A 27,503-nucleotide genomic window follows, 5' to 3' on the forward strand; every position below is an offset into this window, starting at 1 on the left:
ACACTAGGTTTTAATCTAAATAAACGCATGATCAGACCGTGCATTAAAAAGTGCAGTTTTCAGTTGTCGCGCATGCTCTCTTTCTCAAACACAGGTGCGTGTACCAAGACAACCCTAAACCATCATTTACTGTTGTGGAGGGAGTTTGCAAGATTAAGATGTCAAAATAATAAAATGGATGTGGAAAAAGATGCCAGGAGGAACTGAAAAAGACAGGTAAAAAAAGAAAGGTCTGTCACTTCAGAAATCTAGGTTCCTGCAAGGGTGGGAAAAATGTTTTCTCAAAAGCCCCAAATCTTTCAGGTAAAAATGTGGGTTGTAATTTCGAGAAAATATAACAATGAGTCCAACGTAATGTTTATATTACATAAAGCTCATAAACCTATTTTGCACTTAAATATATGCAAAATATCTCGCTTGCGTGCTCGCATTGATGTGAAGTTCCAATTTCAGATCACATCAAAACCTTGACTAGGTCCTAAATTTGGGTTAAGCCCCGAATGTTTAACGTATGCCTCGGCCCCTGGTGGGGATGGGCTGGTTTTGGCCATTACACTCGCGGGCTGAAAATGGGTCCCACTCTGGCCCTGATAGTATTTATATAATATATATAATATATATATAATTGCGCAGCTCCCCCTGTCAATGATCTAGCACCCCCTCAGCACCTGCATGAAAAATTTTCTGGCGCCGCCACTGTATATAAATATAGCTGCAAGCAGCAATGGGGTGGCCAAGCAGGTCAGATGACCCAGAAGAAACTTTTGACATCCTCAGAAGAGGGTTCCGTGTTTGGTGTGAATCCATCAAAGATTTGCTGAGATAGGACACAATTTTCTGTTTGGCGGCTCTGCTGCCGATTTCGATTGGCTGTACCGGACAAAAGGTTTCGAAAATCTAAAATCATTTTGATAGTTTGTGTGAGGATTGCATTGACTATATACAGCTTGACTACAGGTAGCTAGCGACTGCGGTGTACCTGGCTTCCTTTGCAGTGGCTTATAGTCTTACTAAACAGAGATTCAGAGACATGACAAGCTCGTCGGCTTTGGCTGGATTTGAACCTCTGACGTTGCCAGGACACCAACTTATCTTAGTGAGCTATTCTCAATGCTGGAAATCACAGAGTTCAGTTACTGGGTAAAAATATAAGCAGTTTTTCCTGTGGCACGCAGTTGTCAGATTTGTCCCAAGTTTAAACAGCTGTAATTCAGTCCTATTTTGACATGTCAATGGGATTGTGGTCTGAAGATTATCTGTGCCAAATTTGGGGAATATTTGATATTCACCAAAAACGTTTTATTCATTCATTCAAAATGGCGGTCGCATCAATTCAACTGGTATCACAATTTAACATGTGTCAGACACATTACATTTACATTACATTTAGTCATTTAGCAGACGCTCTTATCCAGAGCGACTTACAGTAAGTACAGGGACATTCCCCCGAGGCAAGTAGGGTGAAGTGCCTTGCCCAAGGACACAACATCAGTTGGCATGACCAGGAATCGAACTGGCAACCTTCGGATTACTAGCCCGATTCCCTCACCGCTCAGCCACCTGACTCCGTGATCACCCCCTAGCGGTTAGATGACACAACCTTTTATGGACCTCTTTGGAACAGGGTCCCAAGCACCTGTTTTGGCGGCTTCATCTCCGACTTTGATCAGCTTTACAGCTTTTTTTTTTTTTTTTTTTTTTTGTGTGAATCCATCAAAGATTTGCTGAGTTACGACCCAACTTCCTGTTTGCTGGCTTAACGGCACATTTTGATTGGCCGTACCGGGCAAACGGTTTTGAAAATCCCAAAAACATAAGATGGCTTTTGTGAGGCTTGGTCTGAAGATGATCTCTGCCAAATTTGGTGAATATTGGAAAACATTTGTAGGAGGAGTAAAGGAAAAACTTTTTTCAGTCATTAAAAATGGCGGCCGCATCAATTCGGCTGTTATCACAAGTTATCATGTGTCACTCACGGGATGTCCCAAGATATCATGAGACAAAGGAATCACTTAATAAAGGCAAACAAAAAAACATGTAATGGGCTTTGTGAGGCTTGGTCTGAAGATAATATATGTTGAATTTGTTGAAGATTGGACAACATTTGTTGGAGGAGTGGAGAAAACATGTTTTGGGTTAGCGTGTAAGTGGCTTCGCCGCTTCGCGGCTTGGCCACCAATAAAACTAGAGAGGGTACAATTTCTGGGGAAATTGTAGGGTGTGCTTGCATGCGTCGGTTGCAGGTGGGTCCGTCCTCTAAGTTTTTCCCTTCTAGTGATATTTTCAAGCATTTAGCCTACTCATATTGCATATTGCATATTTCATTAAGAACACCCTTTGAAACAGCTGCGAACCCCCTTGAAACAAGCTACTGTAACAACGTTGTCACTGGCAGTGTGGAATCGCGATTCAAACAGTACCGTCTGTTAACTGAAAATATGCCCCCCAAAACTTAAATAAGTTTGACATTAATGTAGGGGGAAATGGCTAATTCAAAATAAGTTTGCTAGAGGCAAGCTAGCTGCTGTTGCTCCACATTTCACTGATTGTTTGAAAGCACCGGAAATGAGAAAGTTTCTTTTGACATAAAGTTTAGCTGTGGCTTTGAAGACAGTACGACACACTGCCAGTGGGCGAGCATAGTCTGACTGAGGCTAATGTCAAAACAAGCCGCGGTGTCACTCAAATTCCAAGTTTTACACAAATCACAAAAATATGCTGACCCGTGGTATCTTCACAATCGCCAAATCTTTAAAACACTGCCCTCCTTCTGATTTTTGATGTAGAATTGACCCTGGTACGAAATTAAGAAAATACTCATCAGAGATCGACAACAGCTGACGCAATCGTCAACGGAGGCTGACGGGGCTCTCACGTAGCAAACCAAAGTTTTTACAGCAACCTACATTAAAATCTCACAACCTGGCTGTCTTCACAATAGTCATATCGTCATAACATTGCCCTCCTTCTGTTTTTTGGTGTAGAATTGACCGAACTATAAAATTACGAAAATACTAAACTACTATGACGCTTGCATGGCTGCCGCCTAGGCAGTCTCACGGGCGACGCGCACTCGCTCAAATTACAAAGACTTTCACGACCTAAATAAAAAATCAGAGATGGCAGTTCCACTCGAAATTGCTTTCTCAACAAAACCCAATGGTTGGTAATTTTGGTGGTTGGCATTTTTCACTCATAATCCAAGCTCCAATTTGCGTGCTAGAACGTCTCTATCACGTTTATCCATGCGTTGTTGCTAACGTGTGCTGACGTAGTGACGTAGGCTAGCATTGGTACCCTTCGTTGACAGAAGACACTTTTTGCCACAAAACCGTTGTAACCTCCTAAACTGTGCAACAGAGTGTAAATAAAAATACAAGCAACTCAATCGCTACCGAGACAAAACTTTTGACACCTAGGTTGTCTATGTACTCCAAATATTGACTGAGGCTTAGGGGGGCAAAAATAAATAATAATAAATATATATATGAGAGAACAAAGGTTGTGCTCTCGCCGAAGGCTTGAGCACACCCAACTAACAATAACAATAGGTTTCCTCCTTACGGAACAAACGATTGTAATAACGCTGTCAACGGCAGTATTTCAGATGGAATCGCAATTCAAACAGTACCATCTGCCAACTGAAAATATGCCCCCAAAAACGTAAATAAGCTTGACATCTATTTAGGGAGAATTGGCTAATTCAAAAGAGGTTTGCTACGAGCAAGCTAGTTGCGGTGGCTAGCCAAACTTCACTGAGTGAGGGGACTGTTTGAAAGCGCCGGAAATGAGAATGTTTCTTTTGACATAAAGTTTAGGCTGTGGCACTGAAGCCAGCGACGCACCACACAAGCTTGAGTTTAATACATTATTTAATGTTGCATTACTTACTGTACATGCAAGTCTTGATGTTGTTGACAGAAGGCACTTTTTGCCACAAAAACTTAAGTTCAGCCTAAACTGTGCAACGGAACGTAAATCCCAATAGAAGCAACGCAATCGAGACCAAGACGAACATTTTGACACCGCCGTTTTTCTATGTAGTCCAAATATTGACTGATCCTTAGGGGTGGGAAAACAATAATAACTAGAGTGGGTACAATTTCTGGCGAAATTGTAGGGTGTTCTTGCTTGCGTCGGTTACAACTGATATTTCTGTACATTTTATATAAAAATGCATAGGGCCTACTTATTATTTATAAAGATTACATAGATTTAAAAGCATATCTTTTGGCTGCTCATTTACAACTCAAAATACGAGTGAAGTGTAGAATGAAATATGATGTCTTCTCATTTCCCCTGCAAGAGGCAGCCTCATAGCTGAATCAAAACGAATACATTTGGCAGACCGGTGTAAAAATTGACCTAATCTCTATGACTTAAACGTCATTTTAAGTTTTTCCCTTCTCGTGATATTTTCAGGCATGTAGCCTACTCATTGCATTCATTCATTAATAAAGAACCCCCCTTTGAAGATTATTCTACGACGTTACCCGGCAGTAGAAGATGGAATCGCGATTCAAACAGTACCATCTGCTAACTGAAAATATGCCCCCCAAAACGTAAATAAGCTTGACATTTATTTAGTGGAAAATCGCTCATTCATAAAAAGCTCACTGGTAGCGATCATTGTCAGTAACAACGCAAAATGCGATATAGCCCTGTGTGGAGAAGCTGCCCCGGTAAATTGTACTACTACGGTACAGTACTAGACTACTGCTGTGTTCGTCTTGGTAGCGATTGCGTTGGTTGAATTGGATTTAACGTTCCGTTGTACGGTTTAAGCTGAAATTAATTATTTTCATGAACAGATTGACAACGTTTAGGCTGTGGCAATGAAGTTCAGGTTAGTAGTTAGATAGACTTTTGATTTAAGTAAGGGGAGTGCCGAACATGTTCTGTCGCCGTTTGACTTCCTAAACAGCTGTGTAGTGTAGATGTTTTTGTAGTGTGTCTCGCGTAAGCTACAGCGTTGCAGTGAGCTACACTGGTTTGAAACCACAGGTAATGGTAATTTCACCAACAAATCGTTTTCTAATGTCAGAATAAATCCTACAACGAAAATGTATATGTGAGGAATGTTTATTTTAACGATTGAAAACAGATAACGCTACATCATAGACCACTGTAGTATGTGTTGCCCGGGCAACACAGGCTAATGTCATGATGCTAATACTTCAGTGAAATAGTAGACTACTGTTTCCAAAAGTAGATGTACTTCCTTAATAATATCAGCTTATATTGTACATTACACATCACAATTGTGTGTCATATCACAAAGTAAAATGAGTAAATAGTTATCACCCTGGCCTCTTTTCTTGTGGCGTTTCTGCAGCTGCCTTGCAGTAAAGCTATAGTTAGCCTAGCTATCCCCCAAGTTAACAGATGCGAAACGAATGTTCTGCCAAAGGTAGTCACGTGTGTTTTCGTGACGTTAGTGACGCAGTGACGTTAGTAACGTCAGTGACTGTGGCTAGCAAATTAGCCACTGTTAGCTTCACTTTTTGCCACAAAAACTTAACTTAAGCCTAAACCATGCAACGGAACGTAAATTCCAATAGAAGCAACTCAATCGCTACCAAGACGAAACTTTTGACACCTACGTTGTCTATGTAGGCCAAATATTGACTGAGTTTTAGGGGGGCAAAAAAAAAAAAAAATAATATATATGTGAGAGAACAAAGGTTGTGCCCTTGCCGAAGGCAAAGCACACCCAATAAAATCTAAAGCCTATGTCCGCCTTGTCAAAATACCTTTAACATAGTATGGTTGCCAGAAAGATAAACTGATGGAAATGAAAATCAAAACCACATCTGCACAACAAAAGTAAAATGAACTTTCTTTTCAGATGGCAGGTTCTACCAAAAAGAGCTGCACCTCCTGCAAAGGCCACATCAGGGTGGCATGCTAAAAGTGTCCCATGTGTGGAGCAGTCCAGCCCATGAAAAGTAAATTGGAGTCACAGAAGAAACGCTATGATACCCAGTGGGCAGCAACGACTCTTAAGGGAAATAACATCCCCAAAGTCTTTAACTCTGCCAATTTAATGGTAGGATAACAAAAATCTTCAGTCCCTGTCTCTTCACCAAGAACAAAGTGAATGGCATGAGTGACTAATACATTTTGTCCTTTCATTGTTTCAGGTACACAAATTAGATAAGCTTGGGTTCGTCCCCTTGCTTTTCCTGGGACGCAAGTCCAAAATGTCCTGTGGCTGGTCTGAGGTGGTGTGTCCTCAGGAATTTATGGATATGAAAGGGACAGCCATCAAAACCATAAAGGACATTTTTGACAGTGCTTTGACAAGTAGGTGACAGACCCAGTGTTGATATATGTGTGCAGACATATTGTAGACAGATGTGTTGAGCATAGTCATGTAAACATATCGACATGTAGACAGATGTGTTAGGCATACTTCGGGTTGGCAATATAATAATTGTAATTTCCCCTCATAACTTTATCAGGTTCAGGATAAGATAGATTGTAGTGAGTCCCTAAAGCCATAACATTATGACCACCTGTCTAATATTGTGTATGACCCCCTTTTTCTCCTCCTTGTCAGAACAGCCCTGACCCTTCGACTCCACTAGACCTCTGAATATGTGCTACATTTACATTTATTCATTTAGCAGACGCTTTTATCCAAAGCGACTTCCAAGAGAGAGCTTTACAAAGTGCATAGGTCACTGATAATAACAACAAGATAGCCACAAAAACAATGCGGGTAGCCAAAACATGAAGCACATATTGTGAACAACCAAAAATAAGTGCCAAAGGGAATAACCATAAGAGCATGCTGTTAAACAAGTTACAATTAAGCAACATGAATCGCTATAAGTGCAAGTGTACCTGTTGAAAAGCAAGCACTAGCAAGCCACTAACCAACAAGAGCAACAAGTCTCTAAGCAAGAGTCATTGTGATTTTTGAGGAAACTAACATTGGGTCCAGCAAACTATTCCTAAGTACCGTTGTACTCCCGGAACAAGTGTGTGTGGTATCTGGCACCAAGACATTAGCAGCAGATCCTTTAAGTTCTGTAAGTTGCGAGGTGGGGCGTCCATGGATCGGACATGTTTGTCCAGAACATCCCACAGATGCTCGATTGTATTGAGATCTGTGTAATTTGAAGACATAAAACCTTTTGACAACAAAAAACTTTAACTTTCATGCCTAATAGGCTATATCCCACCCATTGACAGGTGTCATGATAGTGAGATAATCTGTGTTTTTCACTTCACCTGTCAGTGGTCATAATGTCATGGCTGATCAGTGTACACGTACTAGGATTTTGTTCTTAGGAAGTGGACACTTAAAACAACAATGTACATAACTCATAATTATCATATACTCATTTGCATTTATATGTATTTTTCTTCAGTTTTCTACAGAAACAATGATATTGCAGAAGCTGGGGACATCTGCCCCCCCACTCCTGCAGAAGCTGGGGACATCTGCCCCCCCACTCCTGCAGAAGCTGAGGAAATCAGCCCCCCCACTCCTGCAGAAGCTGGGGACATCTGCCCCCCCACTCCTGCAGAAGCTGAGGACATCAGCCCCCGCACTCCTGCAGAAGCTGGGGACATCTGCCCCCCCACTCCTGCAGAAGCTGAGGAAATCAGCCCCCCCACTCCTGCAGAAGCTGGGGACATCTGCCCCCCCACTCCTGCAGAAGCTGAGGACATCAGCCCCCGCACTCCTGCAGAAGCTGGGGACATCTGCCCCCCCACTCCTGCAGAAGCTGAGGACATCTGCCCCCCCACTCCTGCAGAAGCTGGGGACATCTGCCCCCCCACTCCTGCAGAAGCTGAGGACATCTTCCCCCTCACTCCTGCAGAAGCTGGGGACATCTGCCCCTCCACTACTGCAGAAGCTGAGGACATCTGCCCCCCCAGTCCTGCAGAAGCTGGGGACATCTGCCCCCCCACTCCTGTATGTGTAAGAGATGCTGCTCTCCAGAGAAATACAGAAAAAGATATATGAAACTGTACAAGATAGAATCAGAATCAGAAGGGGTTTTAATCGCCATGAAAGTTTGCACAGACAAGGAATTTACTTTGGCAGGCAAGGAATTTACCCATAGATACACATATTTCAAATATATTGGTCTCACTCACTTCAGTATAATATAATATCTACAGTTTGTACAGTGACCACGTTCATTGCATGAGACATGTATAAATGCTAGTCACTGCATAGTTTAGTTTAAGATTTGTCAAATCTGTCTATTTATGACACAACAGCTGATTGCGAAGCTTGCTGCTGATTAGGTGGACTAATTCCACTAGACACACCATTGTAATACAGGAAGTACTGTTGTTGTAATGGATGCTTTACGGATGGATGATTTTGGCTTTATACTTCCTCTTTAGGGGCCCACTGTTCCGGCTCATTCTAAAGATGCAATCCAGGGAAGGAAGAGAAGCCGGCTTATAAAAAGTGGTTCAACCATCCCCCCCAAAAAGAAAGTTGACCATGCACCATGCTTTTCAATAAGCAGACATGTTCTTGGTTATACTGATGTCTGTCTCCCAGAGATACCAGAAGGCATTATTTGAAGTAGATTTGTACTCTTATTGGAACCTAATAAGACACCACCTCCCACAGTGGACAGACTGACATTGTTTAGATTTCAGAGTTACTGTTAGACAAGAGGCCATGTTTAGGGATAGGGAGTAATTAAAGACACGTTACTCTATAATCATCACCAAAATGTACATTATTCAGCCTATTGTGTCATAATACTAAATACAACACCACCAAAGATAAGTCTTTATTTTATTTTGTTAACCTTTTGTTGCAGTTTGCCGTGTACATGCAAAGAATAAGGTGTTTCCAAGAAGTAGTAGGCAAGAGGAAAAATGAGGTAAAATGTTTTGGGATTTCTTAAATACTTAAAACATAAATGGATGTTCATACATTTACCAGATCAAAACCTTTCTTCCATGTGATTTGTTTATGTTAAATGCTTAGGACAGGGAAGAAGTCCTCGTGCGGTTGCAACCTTGTTATGGTTGGTAAGTAATTTCTGTAAAGTAATTAAACTGTCTAAATAGCTGTGTGTGTCTGTGTGTATCTGTATACTGTATTTTATCTGTACAGTGTGCCGGCATTTCTGAGTAGGGGGCATTAACCCCCTGCAGTAATTCACAGTTATTCAAATGTTTTTATATGTTTTACAGCGGCGAACAATGGGATGACACCTGGGAGCCTTCAGCCAATTTTCCAAAAGTGATTAATAAAGATAACATTTGCCTTTTTAATGTGCGTGCGTGGTTTGGTTTTGTGATGACAGCATTTCAGTAATTAGACAATCATGTTCATTAAAAGTATGTAAACAATGAAGTACAGCTGTAACCATTAAACAGTGTTTATAATTGATAGAACATGTATTTACATTAATGGAAGATGAAACATTTAGGAAGAAACAAAGGCAGTGATCAGCACATAAGGGCGGCCGGGGGCCCAGTCCAAGTTCTCACCAATGATGGACAGGAGAGTGATATGTTCTGAATGTTTTTAGTCCAGACTATCTTTTTGCCTGACATGCAATTGTTACAATGTGTCGCTGTCAATGCTGTCGTTTTGAAGGTTATGGGTCTGTCTGATATGACGAGGATCTCTGACCACACAGTCCATTCGTAACATAGTGGACGTCTTTCTGTGTCCCCAACCCAGTCTCCCATACTTCTGCGTATCTATGACACGGGTTTACACATCTATTTTGCGTGCCATATATACGCCAAATATATAGGCTGTAGCCTATATACAGGCCCGGTTCTTGCCAGCTCTGGAAGGGCAGACTGGCAGATATCTTGAATTATACAGATTTCTTTAGAAAAATTTGGATTTTTAAAATCCATTTAAAATATAAATTGCCGTAAATTACAATATAAAAACACAAATATTACAAAAAATACAAATGTACAAGATACCATTATTGTAATGCAGTGCAAAAAGCAGTGTGTTTTAAGCAAGAAGTCATTAGAGTCAGTGTGGTCCCTTGGCCTTGTTGAAGAGGCCAACAGCAGAAGGGAAGAAACTGTTTTTGTGGTGTGAGGTATTGGTCCTGATGGACCGCAGCCTTCTGCCGGAGGGGAGTGACTGAAACAGGGAGTGTCCAGGGTGGGAGGAGTCGGCCACAATCTTCCTTGCTCGCCTCAGGGTCCTCGAGGTGTGCAGGTCCTCGAGGGTAGGCAGATTGCAGCCAATCACCTTCTCAGCAGTGCGGATGATACGCTGCAGTCTGCTCTTGTCCTTGGCAGTGGCAGCAGCGTACCAGACGGTGATGGAGGAGGGGAGGATGGACTCAATGATGGCTGAGTAGAAGTGCACCATCATTGTCTTTGGCAGGTTGAACTTCTTCAGCTGCCGAAGGAAGTACATCCTCTGTTGTGCTTTCTTGATGAGGGAGCTGATGTTCAGTTCCCACTTGAGGTCCTATATAACCCTAGTTATTCACTGTACCAAGCCAGGACTATGTGCCATGAAAGGAACCCTAAGCCTAATTACCCTAATTAGGGTTACTAAATATAGGGCTTTAAGGTGACCACTGGCAAGGGTTCAAAGGTCAATATATCAGATAAGGGTTTACAGGAATGTGTCAAACTTACATAAATGAACCTGCAAGCTAAGACCTTTCAAAAAATTGGTCCAAAAAAAGTATTTTTAAAATCGAAATCTGCCATTGCAGTGAGGTATCTTTCCAAGTATAGATTCCAAGACCATTCATAATCTAAATAGACTACATCAGTGGTCAAAGTCAAATTATGTTTCGGTGGCATATAGTCCTGGTTTAGCACAAACAATATCAGGGTACAATCCACTTGTGCATTTGTTTATCCCCAAACTTTAAAGATGATTATTTGCTCTGCATAAGACATGGTCTAAACAGACCGTGCTAGGGTTAGGGGTTAGTTGTCCTTGGTGGTACATGTTCGTGGCTTGCCCTGATGAATATTTTGGACTAGTAAATACTTTCTTTCATATGGCCTTACCTCTAAGCCAGATATAGTCTCAACAGCGCCACCTTGAAATGTTCATTTTCCAAATCTAAAATGTGTCTTGTACTCCAATGTATGCTGCTATCGCTGAAAATTTGCATGTTGCTCCATTGAGACATTCCATGCAGAGTGTGACAAAAACATTCAACACTTGAATATAATATAAAATAAAAAGTATGAAAAAAAGACATGCCAAAGTTTACCTTTGTAGAGCTGATTATATATAATGCTTATTGATCTATAATATATGTACACTTTACATTTCAGATCAATCTGATATAAAATTGGAGATGATATTGGTGTAAAACACAAATTACTAAAAGAACTACAAACGTATTCCATTAAACACTAAATCGAGATGTTGAACGACGCCATATTTGTAGTTCAACTACATGTTTCAAAGTTTACATGTTTAGGGTTTGAAAACAGAACATCTTTTTTTTTTTTTTTTTTTCATTTATCAGACGCTCTTATCCAGAGCGACTTACAGTAAGTACAGGGACATTCCCCCCGAGGCAAGTAGGGTGAAATGCCTTGCCCAAAGACACAACGTCATTTTGCACAGCCGGGAATCGAACCGGTAACCTTCAGATTACGAGTCAGACTACCTAACCGCTCAGCCACCTGACTCCCATCATCCCACATCTTAACGATTTATCACATACAAAGTATGTATGAATAGATTATAACATAATGGAGGTGTTGAGGAGGTAATCAATATTAGCATTAAATGCCCTAGTTGGCAATGGAGTAGTATTCTAAATGAGATGATGCATCGAGGGATTAGCCTACCCATGAGACTTTAGGTATATTCGACTTCATGCAGCGCCGGCGGCACCGACAGCCGGCATGGCTGACTTGAAGCAGTGAATGTCATTGGCTGGTCCGCGCTGCCGGCGCTGCATGTAGTCGAACACACCTTTTGTGTAGGTTAGGCCTACTTATATCATGGTGTATGGCAAGATTAGTTGGTAGCTATATTTAGCCAATTTGGTTTGTCATCATGTGTAATTTCGCATAATTAAAGACATGTTATTAGAAACTATCCGATTACTTCGTTTTACGATTGTTTGGAATCTCGTTTGTTTTATTAGCTATCATTAGCTTTCAGCTAAATCAAGGTTCCGTTGCGTAGCGATAAGCTACACAAATATTAGGTGACATTTCGCTACGCTCATTCGTAACATAGTGTACGTCTTTCTGTGTCCCTCAATTTCGTACACAATGTTACGAAAAACCGAACCACAAGGTGGCGCTTCACCCGAAATGTCACCTAATATTTGTGTAGCTTATCGCTACGCCTATTCGTAATAGTGTACGTCTTTCTGTGTCCCTCTATTTCGTATACTATGTTACGAAAGATCGAACCACAAGGTGGCGCTTCACCCGAAATGTCACCTAATATTTGTGTAGCTTATAGCTACGCTCATTCGTAACATAGTGTACGTCTTTCTGTGTCCCTCAATTTCGTACACAATGTTACGAAAAACCGAACCACAAGGTGGCGCTTCACCCGAAATGTCACCTAATATTTGTGTAGCTTATCGCTACGCAACGGAACCTTGATTTAGCTGAAAGCTAATGATAGCTAATAAAACAAACGAGATTCCAAACAATCGTAAAACGAAGTAATCGGATAGTTTCTAATAACATGTCTTTAATTATGCGAAATTACACATGATGACAAACCAAATTGGCTAAATATAGCTACCAACTAATCTTGCCATACACCATGATATAAGTAGGCCTAACCTACACAAAAGGTGTGTTCGACTACATGCAGCGCCGGCGGCGCGGACCAGCCAATGACATTCACTGCTTCAAGTCAGCCATGCCGGCTGTCGGTGCCGCCGGCGCTGCATGAAGTCGAATATACCTAAAGTCTCATGGGTAGGCTAATCCCTCGATGCATCATCTCATTTAGAATACTACTCCATTGCCAACTAGGGCATTTAATGCTAATATTGATTACCTCCTCAACACCTCCATTATGTTATAATCTATTCATACATACTTTGTATGTGATAAATCGTTAAGATGTGGGATGATGGGAGTCAGGTGGCTGAGCGGTTAGGTAGTCTGACTCGTAATCTGAAGGTTACCGGTTCGATTCCCGGCTGTGCAAAATGACGTTGTGTCTTTGGGCAAGGCATTTCACCCTACTTGCCTCGGGGGGAATGTCCCTGTACTTACTGTAAGTCGCTCTGGATAAGAGCGTCTGATAAATGAAAAAAAAAAAAAAAAAAAGATGTTCTGTTTTCAAACCCTAAACATGTAAACTTTGAAACATGTAGTTGAACTACAAATATGGCGTCGTTCAACATCTCGATTTAGTGTTTAATGGAATACGTTTGTAGTTCTTTTAGTAATTTGTGTTTTACACCAATATCATCTCCAATTTTATATCAGATTGATCTGAAATGTAAAGTGTACATATATTATAGATCAATAAGCATTATATATAATCAGCTCTACAAAGGTAAACTTTGGCATGTCTTTTTTTCATACTTTTTATTTTATATTATATTCAAGTGTTGAATGTTTTTGTCACACTCTGCATGGAATGTCTCAATGGAGCAACATGCAAATTTTCAGCGATAGCAGCATACATTGGAGTACAAGACACATTTTAGATTTGGAAAATGAACATTTCAAGGTGGCGCTGTTGAGACTATATCTGGCTTAGAGGTAAGGCCATATGAAAGAAAGTATTTACTAGTCCAAAATATTCATCAGGGCAAGCCACGAACATGTACCACCAAGGACAACTAACCCCTAACCCTAGCACGGTCTGTTTAGACCATGTCTTATGCAGAGCAAATAATCATCTTTAAAGTTTGGGGATAAACAAATGCACAAGTGGATTGTACCCTGATATTGTTTGTGCTAAACCAGGACTATATGCCACCGAAACATAATTTGACTTTGACCACTGATGTAGTCTATTTAGATTATGAATGGTCTTGGAATCTATACTTGGAAAGATACCTCACTGCAATGGCAGATTTCGATTTTAAAAATACTTTTTTTGGACCAATTTTTTGAAAGGTCTTAGCTTGCAGGTTCATTTATGTAAGTTTGACACATTCCTGTAAACCCTTATCTGATATATTGACCTTTGAACCCTTGCCAGTGGTCACCTTAAAGCCCTATATTTAGTAACCCTAATTAGGGTAATTAGGCTTAGGGTTCCTTTCATGGCACATAGTCCTGGCTTGGTACAGTGAATAACTAGGGTTATATAGGACCTCAAGTGGGAACTGAACATCAGCTCCCTCATCAAGAAAGCACAACAGAGGATGTACTTCCTTCGGCAGCTGAAGAAGTTCAACCTGCCAAAGACAATGATGGTGCACTTCTACTCAGCCATCATTGAGTCCATCCTCCCCTCCTCCATCACCGTCTGGTACGCTGCTGCCACTGCCAAGGACAAGAGCAGACTGCAGCGTATCATCCGCACTGCTGAGAAGGTGATTGGCTGCAATCTGCCTACCCTCGAGGACCTGCACACCTCGAGGACCCTGAGGCGAGCAAGGAAGATTGTGGCCGACTCCTCCCACCCTGGACACTCCCTGTTTCAGTCACTCCCCTCCGGCAGAAGGCTGCGGTCCATCAGGACCAATACCTCACACCACAAAAACAGTTTCTTCCCTTCTGCTGTTGGCCTCTTCAACAAGGCCAAGGGACCACACTGACTCTAATGACTTCTTGCTTAAAACACACTGCTTTTTGCACTGCATTACAATAATGGTATCTTGTACATTTGTATTTTTTGTAATATTTGTGTTTTTATATTGTAATTTACGGCAATTTATATTTTATTTTATTGTATATTTAATTCTATTCTAATCCCACTTAGTACTGCTAGTTTATGTACCCTTATTATAGATAGTCCACATATTTAAATTTTAGGTATATGTTTATTGTATTCACCTTCCTGCCAAAGCAAATTCCTTGTCTGTGCAAACTTTCATGGCGAATAAATCCCATTCTGATTCTGATAAACTGTGTCTTTCAGTTTCATAATCCTAGCCCCTACAGGGGATCAACAGCGCCACCTAGAAAAGGTAATTTCCTAAAATTCAATTCAATTTGTTTTTTTAGCTGAGGCTAGGATCAGCCTGGGATTTTGTATTTCGACCAATATTGACCCTCTTCACATCATACTGGAACCATGTTTGAAGATGATGATGTAAAATAATGTTAAGTAAAGGTTACATATAAAGACATTTAAATGTTGACTTTTCGAGTACTGATACATTTTGTCTTTCATAAAAGACCAATGAATGTATATTTGTCATATTAAGTGATTTAAATGTAACTGAGGACAAAGATCTTCTCATAAAATAAGTTTTTAAATTGAAAGTAAAAAAATAACTACATTTCCCAGGATCCCGCCAATATGTTTTAACGCTAATATGTGCCATATTTGTAGTCCATGTAAGTTCACTATGGTTATCATTTTATTTAAGTGTAGCGCACATTATATAAAGACCTATTCAATTACTTTAAAAACTTGTGTACGTCTTACCACGTGTTCAACACTCTAAAAATGAGAATATATCATTTATAATTCATATAGCCTACCTTCATGCCATCACCTTTATAAAGGCATGGATTATTCTGAATGTGACGTCATCGCGCAGCACTCCCAGTACAGATTATTCATATTCAGCCACAAGGAATCCATCATTTAAAATTGTATGCAATGTGGTGTTAATAGGATAACAAATTTACATCCGCTTGTAATGGCCTAACTTTTAATCTAAGTCTTCTCTTCATAGGTAGTCTTCATAGGTGGAGTCAGATGGCTGAGTGGTTAGGGAATCGGGCTAGTAATCAGAAGGTTGCTAGTTCGATTCCCGGCTATGCCAACCAAATGCCAACCCCTACTTGCCTTGGGGGAATGTAAGTCGCTCTGGATAAGAGCATCTGCTAAATGTCAAAATGTAAATGTAGTCTACTCTTACCTCCACCAAGCAAAGGATCAGATGGTTGCTTGTAGGCTTACATAAGTGAGTCCAACCATGCAAGTCAATGTTTATAAAAATAATACCAAAGTTTATTGGACAATAAAACACAAAACCCATGGGACACAAGAAAGTGCAATATTAGAACACTTTGAATACAAATAGTAGATAATAGACTTGGAAGTACAACGAGGCTGGGAACGTAGCTACCAGGGCAAACCAGGGTATGACACCGCAAGTTATTGGGAAACTGGACCGCAGGTGTGGATCTTGTGCAGGTAGGATGGACTGGATCACTGGAGCCTGGAGATGCACACATACACAGACAAACAGAAAGACAGAAACAGAAAGACAGGCAAAGCCTGTGGAGGGCGTAATACAGGTAGACAGAAAGAAGTGTTAGTATGTAAACAAAATACGAGCCAAAATATGTATTGTACAAAGTGTTCATTAACTACTACTGAGTCTTACTGCCTGAAATAAGGGGAATAGAAACATGCAAATATATTGTAATGCCTTTTTGGGGTAGCAGATGTTATTAGATATCAGTGGTATCTTGTTGATAAAACAGGTACATAGACCTGAAGCAAGAAAAGTAAAATGTATTGATTTCCAGTCAAGAAATTGTTCTAGAAAAGCATTTATTTGTCTCACAATACCCAAATTCAAATGCATATCATTGATATTCTGTCGATGCCTAGGTGTTGACATCGTCGTCATCATCTGAGCTGGTGTCAGCTTAAACAGTCCTGGCCCTCTTCCAGGAGTTCTTCCAGGTCCAGGTCGGGTTCTGTAAGATCCAGGTGGAGGTGTTGGAGATACATCTGTCTCACTACAGCCTGGTGAGACTTCAACTCTGTAAGTTTCCTCTGGTGCAAACTTTGGAGTCCCTTCCTCCCTTTTGGTGACAGGTTCCAACAGTCACCTAAATAAATAAATAAGCTTATTTAAACATTTGCGTCCTCAACGGAAAACACCAGAGTAACCTAATTGAAACTGCTACTAAATCGCAACAATGTAAAATGAGTTAATGTGTACATGCACACTTTTTCGTTACCAGAGATTGACTGCTCCAAGCACGTCTCTTCAGGTATTCCCAGTGCTGCTTCATCTCTTTGACGAGGACCACTTCTTCCTCCTCCAGCCTCTGGATACCCATGACCTTCTCAAAGACCTTCTTTTTTGTGAGAATGTCAGTATCTGAAGCAAAAAGTTGTTTAACAAAAATAAGTACAAAAGACAGTTATGTGGTTAAGAACACAAAATAATAGGAATACATTAATACAATGATAATATTTTGTAAAACTAGATTTAGATATAGATATTTAGATAATATTTACTAGATATTTGATTTCATAAGTATTAAGTGTTATTTCCTAATTGCTTTTGCCTCTAAAGTATCGAAAGTGGCTATTACTACCCACAAACCTTTTTCGCCAATTTCTATTCATTTTATATAAAAGTAGTTAGGAAATAACTTACTGCTCAGGTGGAGTCAGGTGTCTGAGCGGTTAGGGAATCGGGCTAGTAATCTGAAGGTTGCCAGTTTGATTCCCTGCCGTGCCAAAGGACGTTGTGTCCTTGGGCAAGGCACTTCACCCTACTTGCCTCGGGGGAATGTCCCTGTACTTACTGTAAGTCGCTCTGGATAAGAGAGTCTGCTAAATGACTAAATGTTATGTAAATACCCTCAGGAAAATAAACAAAAAAAATGTTACACAGTGTTTAACGGTCAGCACAGTTCATCGCAAAAACATCATGAAATATATTACAATTTCAAGGAAACCTTAATTCAAGTAACCATAAGAAGCATGAGCGAAAAGTGCTGGACAACACAAAAAGCACTACTTTGATTTGCTCACTTTTATGACAATTATAGGCTACATACCAGATGTTGGAACCTACCAGGGGAATATGTATTCCGGCTGGAAGATTAACTCCACTGACTCCACTCTTTCGAGTGGCTGGACAAGTGTATTATGTTCCAGGACCAGGGCAGCCAGCTTCCCTTTCTCCTCTCTTATTTTGGCTCTCATCCTGTGGCGACCCTTGTTTGTGTCTGAAAAACATTAACATAGACATGTGTCCGAGATTGACATTATGGCCATGGCTGGTTTCTTGAACCGATCTCTAACAAACCATTCTGCCTGTACAGCCGATGTGTTCTCTGCCTGATGCTGGCAGACATTTCCTCCATCTTCTTCTGCAACTCCACAGGTGCATCACTGTCCTCCACTGGTGCTGGTTAAGAAAAGAGAACACCCAAGTACAAACATGAGTTGAGGACAGAAAATACTTTCATGCATTCTTGCTAAACCCAGATCGACAGTCATTCATATGACATTTGTATTCTATCAGCAGTAGTAAAATTATATAATGTTAATTTTGTGTACGGACATACCACTCTCAGCCCACTCCTGAACATCGGTCACCCACTGCAGGATTGTGGAGTTGTCGACTGACAGCTCTGTCTTTAAGGCCTCATAGCTGTCTTTTTGTTGTTGCAGACTTTGCTTGGTCTAAATAAGGAAAGAAAAACACAAATGCTGAATGAGATGGTTGATCTACATGATATATATATATATGCTTTATTGCATTGAGAACATTCCAGGGTACCTTCAGGAATCGTCTGCTGAGGTAGGAGCTCATGTGCTGGACCTTGGCTTGGTTCCATCCCATGCACAAGAGTGTGATCATGTCAGTGCGTGCTGCAAAGGAACATTGGTCAGTGCAAGGGCATGCTCTAGAATGCATGTTGATGTGAAAGAAGTCAATATGCTTACCAGCTTTTGACATATATTTTGTGGAAATGCCTATCCTGGAGAGGAAGGCGTTGGCCTGCTCCACTTCTTCTCCCAGGGTGCAGGCAGCATTCTCCTGGAACCCCCCACCCCATTTGATCTATTGGGCCAGAAGACATGCCATATAATATCCAGTACATGTACTGATTATGTTAACTGGAACCATAACAAAGGTAAGGAAGTAAAGGTTTGGTTCAGTACCTCACACTTCATTCCATGGGCCTTTGCATGGAGGACAGAAAGAAAGGGCTTCATGCCTAGAAGATGTTGTAGTTCTGGGCATACTCTGCAGACCTTCTGCAAGTAGGGCCAGTACTTGCACATAAGATCAGTGCAGAAGAAAGTTGCAGTGTTGCCCAATTCCTTCTGCAAGTAGAGGGCATATGCATATATTTCCCCCCTAAACATATTAAGGCCTCTAAGGATTGTGCCATGCCTGCAGACAGCAAGCTCAATGCCCTCTTCATCAAGCTTGCTGCTAGATTTTCTGGAAATCTCCTTAGCAGCAGCAAATTCAGCCCCACCACAGACACCCTTTCCGGGAACCTTCGGATAGACACACACAAAATCCCTGAAAATGTTCAATGAAGGTCTACACAATATTTAAAATTCAAACTTGTAATCAAATAATAACGACGTCACAAACAGAAATTACTTACATGCTTGGTGGCCTTGTGGACATGGTCTACAAACTCTGACACCTTGCTGTCCTCGCAAAGGAAAACACCTTCCAAGTGGCCATGACTGTCCTGACTACACAAAGGAATTAAATCGGTTAACAGATGGTACTATACAACACAATGTTTATTACATTGTATTATTTCTATTAACGTGGAAGTGGAAGATTACTGTCCGGATACTTTAGGAGTTACCAGTAAATAGTTTGCATTACATACCTCCCTGCCTTCTTGAAACGATAATGTTTGCGATTGCCATCCACTGCTACCGCAAGCATTTCGGGAGTGCATGGAGGGCAGACAAACGGCTGCTCCTGGCACATCTTGTCAACCTCATATCTGCAGATGGCCCATTCCATGAAGCTTTGGTGGAAAGTGTCTCCAGATATTTTACCACTCTGTTTCAATAAAAAACATATATATCAGTGAATAGTCTGATACTATGTAGGTTATTTCTTATCTTATTTGTCCAAACATATACAATGTGTATAGTTTACCAGGCAGTGATGAATATATCCACTATTAGTGCCACACACGGTACTCACTCTTCCAAAGCGGCTGTTTTTTTTTGTCTAGCATTGTGGTAAATGCCAGACGGGACAGTCCAGGGGGGTATTCCAGAAAGCAGGTTATGCAACATAACTGGGTAAGTTAACCCACCAGCTTATTCACAATGTGGCAGCAACATACTGGCAATGTTGCTACAACGCTGGGTGTCAGCTGGGGAGTTAACTTACCCGGGTATGTCACATAACCTGCTTTCTGGAATACCCCCCAGGTGCTGACATTTTTAACTCCAGGTATGACTGGAAAACGTCAACATGAAACAGACTATTGAAGTTGACCGTCCCTGGCCAGTACCCACTTTGCACAACGTCTTCCAGCGCAGGTGTCCAATGAGAGGCACAACATTCACAATGTGCTTCAGGGAGGACAAGATCATAGCGACCTAAAGTGGAAATAATGTCACAGGAGATAATTTAACAGCAATATATTTTTGTTTGTTGATATTCACTGCTACCTGCAAGAGCAGGCGTGTTCACATGTGAGATTAATAAAATGATTGTTCTTCTTAAATGAAAATGTGTAAAATTCACCATTCATGGTCACTAAAACAATGGACCTCCCCACACTAACAGTCATGGGGAGCTGGCAGGTTTGGCAGGCTGATACCTCTAAAGGAAGTAGTTGAGCTACAAAGATATTTATAAGACACAGCATGGGGATTGTGTATAATCTTGGGGATTGTATTAGTAATCTTGCGTCTAATGTCCTTATAGTCATTGCATAAGTGCCTCAAGCCATATCTAACATTTTACAGTATTGATGTTAGATTACATTAGACATTTAGAGGATGTTTCATGACCAAACACCTTACCTTGGTGGGTAAGGGAATATTGCCCGTCAGCATCCTGGCTGACAAATGAGGTGGGAGGCACAGGGTGGAGGTAGCCTGAGATCAGGGATCTCCGGTTGTGCAGAACATGTCTGGTGTGTTGCTCTTTGTCACAGGCCATGCACAGATACTGGTGAGGTAAGCACTCACTACACCTCATCACAGCCACTCCTTGCCTACACCACTGGCAGGTGGTGGGCAATACTGCCTCATCTGACAGCGTGCTGTTGATGAGATGCGGGCGGGACACTTTCCACCTCTCTGCAGAACAGGCATTTCGAATTCCCCAATCTTGTGCCTCTGTGTGTTTCCTCACACTCAGGGGCTGCGGGCTGACCATCAAGTAACATTTCTTTGACCGCTTGAAGAAGGGAATCTGTAGATGAAAGAAATTGGTAGTACAGAACATTAACTGAAGAGGTATTTTTGAGTTTGGCATTACCTGTTCAAAATAAAATAAAAACATTTGTTACTCACAAAGAACTGATTCCTGATGATCCCTGTCCTCAACAAGGTCCTGTGTGTTACTGACAGTGTCCTTGCGTTTCTTCGTTCCAGCCCTGGGTGCTGAGAGAACAATTATTCAGAAGAAATGCATCCTATAATGCTGCATTACTCCAGAACCTTTCAATATTCAACTTACCAGTTGAAGATCGACATTTGGTAGTTTGTGGGACTAATGCTCCCCGCACATCTCTCTTTCTCCAACTAATCCTGAACCTGTTTTTTGTGGTCCTCTTTTTGTTCTTAGCCTACAAAAAGATATATGTTATTAACTGGAATAATGACCAAGTTCAGGTACTAGTGTATTGTTCACACAGTTTTAGTTTCATCATCATTATTACCGGTTCAGGATTAAGGTCCTTGGCATAAGCTTGACCTTGTTTCAGAAGCTCCCTAAGATGAGCATCCTCAGCATCTTCCTTTGAAGCCATACTATGGAAAAGTAAATTACAGGCCAACATATTTCAATCTTAACTGATATCTTAGATAGTTGTAATATTTGTGTCAAAAAATAATTTACAAAAATGTAGGTCACTACACATATCAGGGGACTTCTATTGTACATGTATTACATATTGGTAGCATAAAGGACGGTCATATTATGGTACCTACTATTGTTTCAATGTTAAACTTACTTGACAGCAGAACTTTGGTTCTTAAAAGAACCGTTGGGGCAGGCCAGAAATGGCGGGCACACAGAAGGACAAAAGGACAAGGCAGACAGACAATAAATATACAGTACAGGAAGACAGACAGATGGACAACAGGCAATGAGACGAGAGGCAGACAAGTAGACAAATAGAATATGGAGGTCAATGTTAAAGAAAGATGACAGATGAATCTGAGGAGACACGTGTGTGTTGGGGGGGGGGGGGGGGGGGGGGGCAAAGACAGGGGAGGATATTGGGAAGGAGCAAAACGTACAATTAAAGAAGGGGAAGGTGCACACACACAGGGGAGACATAAATAGATATTATTAGTATTTTCATTTAAATTACAATCAGAATGGGATTTATTCGCCATGAAAGTTTGCACAGACAAGGAATTTGCTTTGGCAGGAAGGTGCATACAATAAACATATAGGAACCTAAAAATTAAATATGTGGACTATCTATACTAAGGGTACATAAACTAGCAGTACTAAGTGGAATTAGAATTAAATAAAATATACAATAAGATAAAATATAAGTAAATAACTGAATGCCTTCATGAATGCTCTGACCACGCTAGCGTACCGTTAATTAGCCATTTTACTAACGTTGCATGGCTAACATGCATTTATTACCATGCACTTTCACAAAATTAAGTTAGAACTCCACGTTGGAGCATCCCCATGGTTACCTTGAGTTTACTTGCTTAACTATTACATAATGATTACACATCTTCGGCCTGAAAGGGTGCATTTACAATAAATAAATAAAAATCTGAACATCTTTAGGTAGGTACTTACCGCCAACTTCTAAAGCAATGGACGTCACTTGTCAGCGCCGTAACCAAGGATGTCACATTTTGATTGACAGGCGATTGATGAAGGTCAAGGCGTAATTCCATACTGAAAATACAGATCCGTCCCGTTAAAATGCCACAAACGGGTGCTCGCAAAGCACTTCAGAATTTATCTTTAAAGCAGAGAGCAATATGTAAATATTGTACAGTAATATATATTTTATATTTGTATAATTGTTATTGTGGATATTTACGATAAGCTACACAAATTTTAGGTGACATTTCGGGTGAAGCGCCACCTTGTGGTTCGGTTTTTCGTAACATAGTATACGACACAGAAAGACGTACACTATGTTACGAATAGACTGTGAGGTCAGGTTGTTAGTGAAGGACTGACTACGACCAGAGATCCCGCTTGATGGCATCCGAAGCAGACCAGAATGTCAGAGCATTAGCAACATTAGCAACAACATTAGCAAACCAAAACTCTTTCTAGCATGTGTATTGACAGGGAGAGCCTAACCTGTCAGCTGTGTTGTCGATGCCTCGAGAGAAAAGTGGAAGTAACCAGAGCTTGCCGTCAAGCAGTATCTCAGGCTGTACAATGTGTATGACGTCAATTACATTTTAAAAGGCTTTTTAGAACAGAAAGGCGACTTTAAAAAATCTATCACCCAGCGGTGTGTATTTTTTTTGCCTCCCCTTTCGAATTCAGAACTCAAATTACTATACAAAAAATTATATCCTGACAAAAGTGGATTTTGAGGGGTATAGCTCCATAGACCTCCATTCATTCTGCACTCGACCGTTAGCGCCCTCATATGGAAATAGAGTGGAACAGCAACCAGTTCAGAACCCGGAAGTTTCCCGAGAGTGGCAGTTCTCTCTATATTAGACATTCTCTGGTACAGCCAATAGCTAATTTCCTTACTGAGGAGTTGGCAACACTGCGCGAGGTTGAGATGGGGGATTTATTGGCAATTCCGCAATACCCTGGCCTCGCAGCAGTATGTTAACACTGGCATTATCTGCGCAACAAAACTTTTGCTGTATAGGGCTTGTGTATTACATTTGTGTTAAATATAGGCTCAATAGCTCATAACATTTGTGTTTGTCATTTCACTCATTTGATAGGATTATGATCAAATGCAGCAACTAGTGTCCGCACTGCAATGCTAGCTAGGTTATCGAAAAGTCTGAGCAAATTTACGAATTAGCCGTTTCATCAATAAAATAAGCAAATTTTCAGGAACTACACTGCCAACTTCTCGTCACATTTTAATTCAGATGATGATTTACACGTACCGTTTAGCTGAAATATGAATTGTAAAAACTTGGATGAGCAATGTCGGTCAAATGATTCTGTTCATCTTGGTGGTCACGGTAACCCCGCCCCTGACGCAAGCGGTTCTTACATGGTACCCACACTAGCCCAGCTCCGATGTGGTGCTACTTGGGAACCACTTTCCCTGGTTTGGAGACGGTTCTCAGGCTGTCGAACGAGAAAGAACTGGTTCGAAATTAATTAAGCACCGGTGTTGTGCCATCCGATGCACGGCTCTGGAGAGGCACCCCCTCCGCGGAAACGTGCGCGAACCACTCGGAATCGGAGCATTCGGAACATTTAGTCATTTAGCAGCAGTCTTATCCAGAGCGACTTACAGTAAGTACAGGGACATTCTCCCGAGGCCAGTAGGGTGAAGTGCCTTGCCCAAGGACACAACGTCATTTTGCACAGCCGGGAATCGAACTAGCAACCTTCTGATTCCCATGTGAAATAGTAGGATTTTGGCAACACTGTTTTTGGTGGTTCCTCATGCCCTGTAAAGTGTTCCATAAAAAGATTTTGATACTAGTTGCAAAAATTTTAAAGTTAGAAGGGGAGTAGGATTTTGGCAACACTGTTTTTCATACCTGCTGAAATCCCCGTGACAATTTCGTGACAGTGACAGTTTTTGCCTTTCCTAATGTTTGATCAGTCATTATCAATACACAAATTCGTCTTAACGTTGATACAAAATTTCAGGTTGGCTGTGACAGCTGCCTCAGATGGTTCCATCACTGTTGTGCTCAAATCAAACTGAAGGTGATTCGTACAAATGAATACAAAGAAGGATGCTCGCTTTCACCAGACAGTGCCATAACAGCATGTCGCAACTACAACATAATTCACATATTACCCTCATTCCGATAATAGGACAGTGTAGCACAACATCTACATCAACATCGTTTTTCAAGTGCAGATCCACATTACGTCTATTTTCGTGAGACAATCATTCAGATTTTACGACATACAAATCGTATAGGCTCTCAAGTGCAGCGCAACATAACTTATATTTTAATGAAACGTGAATTAAATAGCCTACTGACAGTTTCCTCAAAGCCTAAGGCGAGGGAACCCATGCTTAACATTGTAAAAATCGCCTCGGTTCGCCAATCTACACATAGCAATACGTTTGGAAGGCAGTTCGCGTTCACGCGTAGGGGAGTGGAATTCTGCGGGGGAGTGAGAATGCTCCGAACCAGCACCCAAAACGAAAATATTGCAATGCATAACAATGACAGATATACTTTTAACACTGTCTCACCATTTTGGTTTCAAAGCAACACTTTTTTTCACCTTCATACTGCTGACATACTTTTGTCTGCTATGATATTGATAACTGTTATGCAATATACTCTTCATCACTATATTTGCTCATTTTTCTTCAAACCTTTTTTCTGTTTCTCAGTCTTTCATTCTTTAATACCTTTAACGCTTAAAAATGTATGAAAGTCAATAAGATACTCTTTTCATCACTGTTTTTTCTCCATTTCAACAGTAAGAAAATATTGCAATGCATAACAGTGACAGATATACTTTTAACACTTTCTCGCCATTTTGTTTTTAAAGCACATACCTCTTGTAAAAAGAAAAAAAAATGTTGTAAAACCTTCTTCACTATTCAAGCCATCAAAACAATCGTTTCAACTGCTTTCAGCAAACACACACATTTTCTTCAGGAAATGTACCTTTCTAGTTATGTATGGAAGCAAATCGTTACCAAAATTCATTTTAAGAATGTGGCTGCATTATTTGACTCATAAATGAAATTAGTAATCAATCATCCTATTTGCATTTTAATTTTCTTCTTCAAGAGTGCTCAATCTTTCACTTAATTAAAATGAAAAAGAAATAGACATTTGAGATTTAATTTTCAAAACATGCCCCAGCAAATAGATACCAAAATTCAATTTGAAATGTAAAATTTGAAAATTAAAATGCATTTCCAGAAATGCATTTCCATTTTAAGAACGTGGCTGCAAAATCGTGACCACAATTCAAATGCATTTCCAGAAATGCATTTTCATTTTCAAGAACGTGGCTGCAAAATCGTGACCACAATTCAAATTCAAATGCATTTCCAGAAATGCATTTTCATTTTAAGAACGTGGCTGTAAAATCGTGACCACAATTCAAATGCATTTGCAGAAATGCAAAATGAACGAAAAAGCATTCTGAGCGGCGCAGCAGAGTGACGTCAATAGCCGCTCTTCTTCAGCTCCCTGCTGACCGAGCTATCCATCTTGTTCGGTAGGGGGCGGTGTGCACATCTGCATTGCATTACATTGCAAATGTGCCGGGAAATTGATTGAATTGCCGGGTCTTTAGAGGACGCATCACAGACTGAGCAACTTGATGTCAAACAATGACTAAAACAGTGGCAGAGCTACTATTAATGTGTAAATCTGTGACGGCAGAGTATGCAGCCAAGCTCTCTATGACTTGTTCTACTCGGTCACGGGCATCAGACTCAGATATATTATTAGATTTTACCTGTTCAGCTAATTCTAACAGTGTTTGCACAATTAGAGGGAGCGCCATGAATTGAGGTAACGATTTGCTTCCATAGTTATGCTTACAAACGTTGACTTAAAAACCTATGCTTAAAAATGTTAACATGTAAAGTCACAAGTCTAAAGTTTTCAAATGTGCTTTCAAATGTGTGTACTAGCTTGCACATTTGTATTGCCAGTTTGCAAATCTGTTCTTTCCACATTATGGAGTTTCAAATTGTTTCAGAGTTCTGACAATCTCACCCCAATATTCTTCTCAGTCAGTTGGACGAAGTAGTAATGATCTCACCCGTTCACAGAGAGTTGTGACATTCTGATTAGGCCAATGTTTACCACCAGCCCAATTTTTCAATTCTGTTTCACATATCTCTCTGAGGTAGTCTGCCCCAAGGGATAGCTTTGCTGATGAGGAGGCAAAGGCACCAAGGAAGCCAGCCAGTAATGCGTAGAATGTTCCTGAGGTCATGTTTAGAGATGTAGAGAAACTAGTATTCTAATCAGTGCTTGTCTGACCTCTGCTCTCTCATAACCCAAAGCCTACAGCCCGATTACAGCATGAATTCTCCACATGAATTACATCAATTATTCCAGTCGTTCTACGTCCCATGCAAGTATGTATTCGTTATGACGAAGGTACCCTACAGCGGGCAGTTAATGATGACGAACTCAGTGCTTGTAAGCAATGGCGACAGTCTTTTCCGGTTTTGCAAAGTTACCTTCAAAATAAAAGCGTGGCCTAAAATGTGCCAGAATCTGAAATTGGGTGGCAAGCCACATCAAACTTTTGATAAAATAAGTTATTATAAGTTTTGTGATTACAATTTGTAGAATTTTATTATAAAAAAAGACATTTCAGACTGGTTATTTAAAC

The 27,503-nt window shown here is 40.7% G+C and overlaps 1 protein-coding gene across 7 annotated transcripts; it reads right to left on the reverse strand.

The window, feature by feature from the left end:
* Positions 1–16,604: 16,604 nt before the first annotated feature.
* LOC136944085 (uncharacterized) lies at positions 16,605–27,231 on the reverse strand. 7 transcript variants are annotated; one of them, XR_010876740.1, is made up of 19 exons: positions 26,876–27,231; positions 22,800–22,901; positions 21,985–22,190; positions 21,691–21,781; positions 21,489–21,597; positions 21,323–21,412; positions 20,828–21,221; positions 20,547–20,642; positions 20,315–20,398; positions 19,669–19,847; positions 19,432–19,525; positions 18,974–19,318; positions 18,755–18,872; positions 18,588–18,679; positions 18,373–18,490; positions 18,111–18,212; positions 17,454–18,030; positions 17,029–17,171; positions 16,605–16,896 (listed from the first exon to the last, which is right to left on the reverse strand). XR_010876740.1 is itself a non-coding variant. In XM_067237668.1 (16 exons), exons 7-16 carry the CDS (start codon positions 20,858–20,860, stop codon positions 17,873–17,875), a joined length of 1,323 nt encoding a protein of 440 aa, XP_067093769.1. In that variant the 5' UTR covers positions 20,861–21,221; positions 21,323–21,412; positions 21,489–21,597; positions 21,691–21,781; positions 21,985–22,190; positions 22,800–22,901; positions 26,876–27,231; the 3' UTR covers positions 17,195–17,872. The 7 variants fall into 7 exon arrangements, 1 of the variants encoding a protein (XP_067093769.1); XR_010876736.1 differs by lacking the exon at positions 20,547–20,642 and having other exon boundaries at positions 26,922–27,231; XR_010876737.1 differs by lacking the exon at positions 20,547–20,642 and having other exon boundaries at positions 21,985–22,004.
* Between the last annotated feature and the right edge of the window lie 272 nt (positions 27,232–27,503).

The sequence above is a fragment of the Osmerus mordax genome, chromosome 6 (assembly GCF_038355195.1).
Source record: "Osmerus mordax isolate fOsmMor3 chromosome 6, fOsmMor3.pri, whole genome shotgun sequence".
NCBI classification, from domain to species: domain Eukaryota; kingdom Metazoa; phylum Chordata; class Actinopteri; order Osmeriformes; family Osmeridae; genus Osmerus; species Osmerus mordax.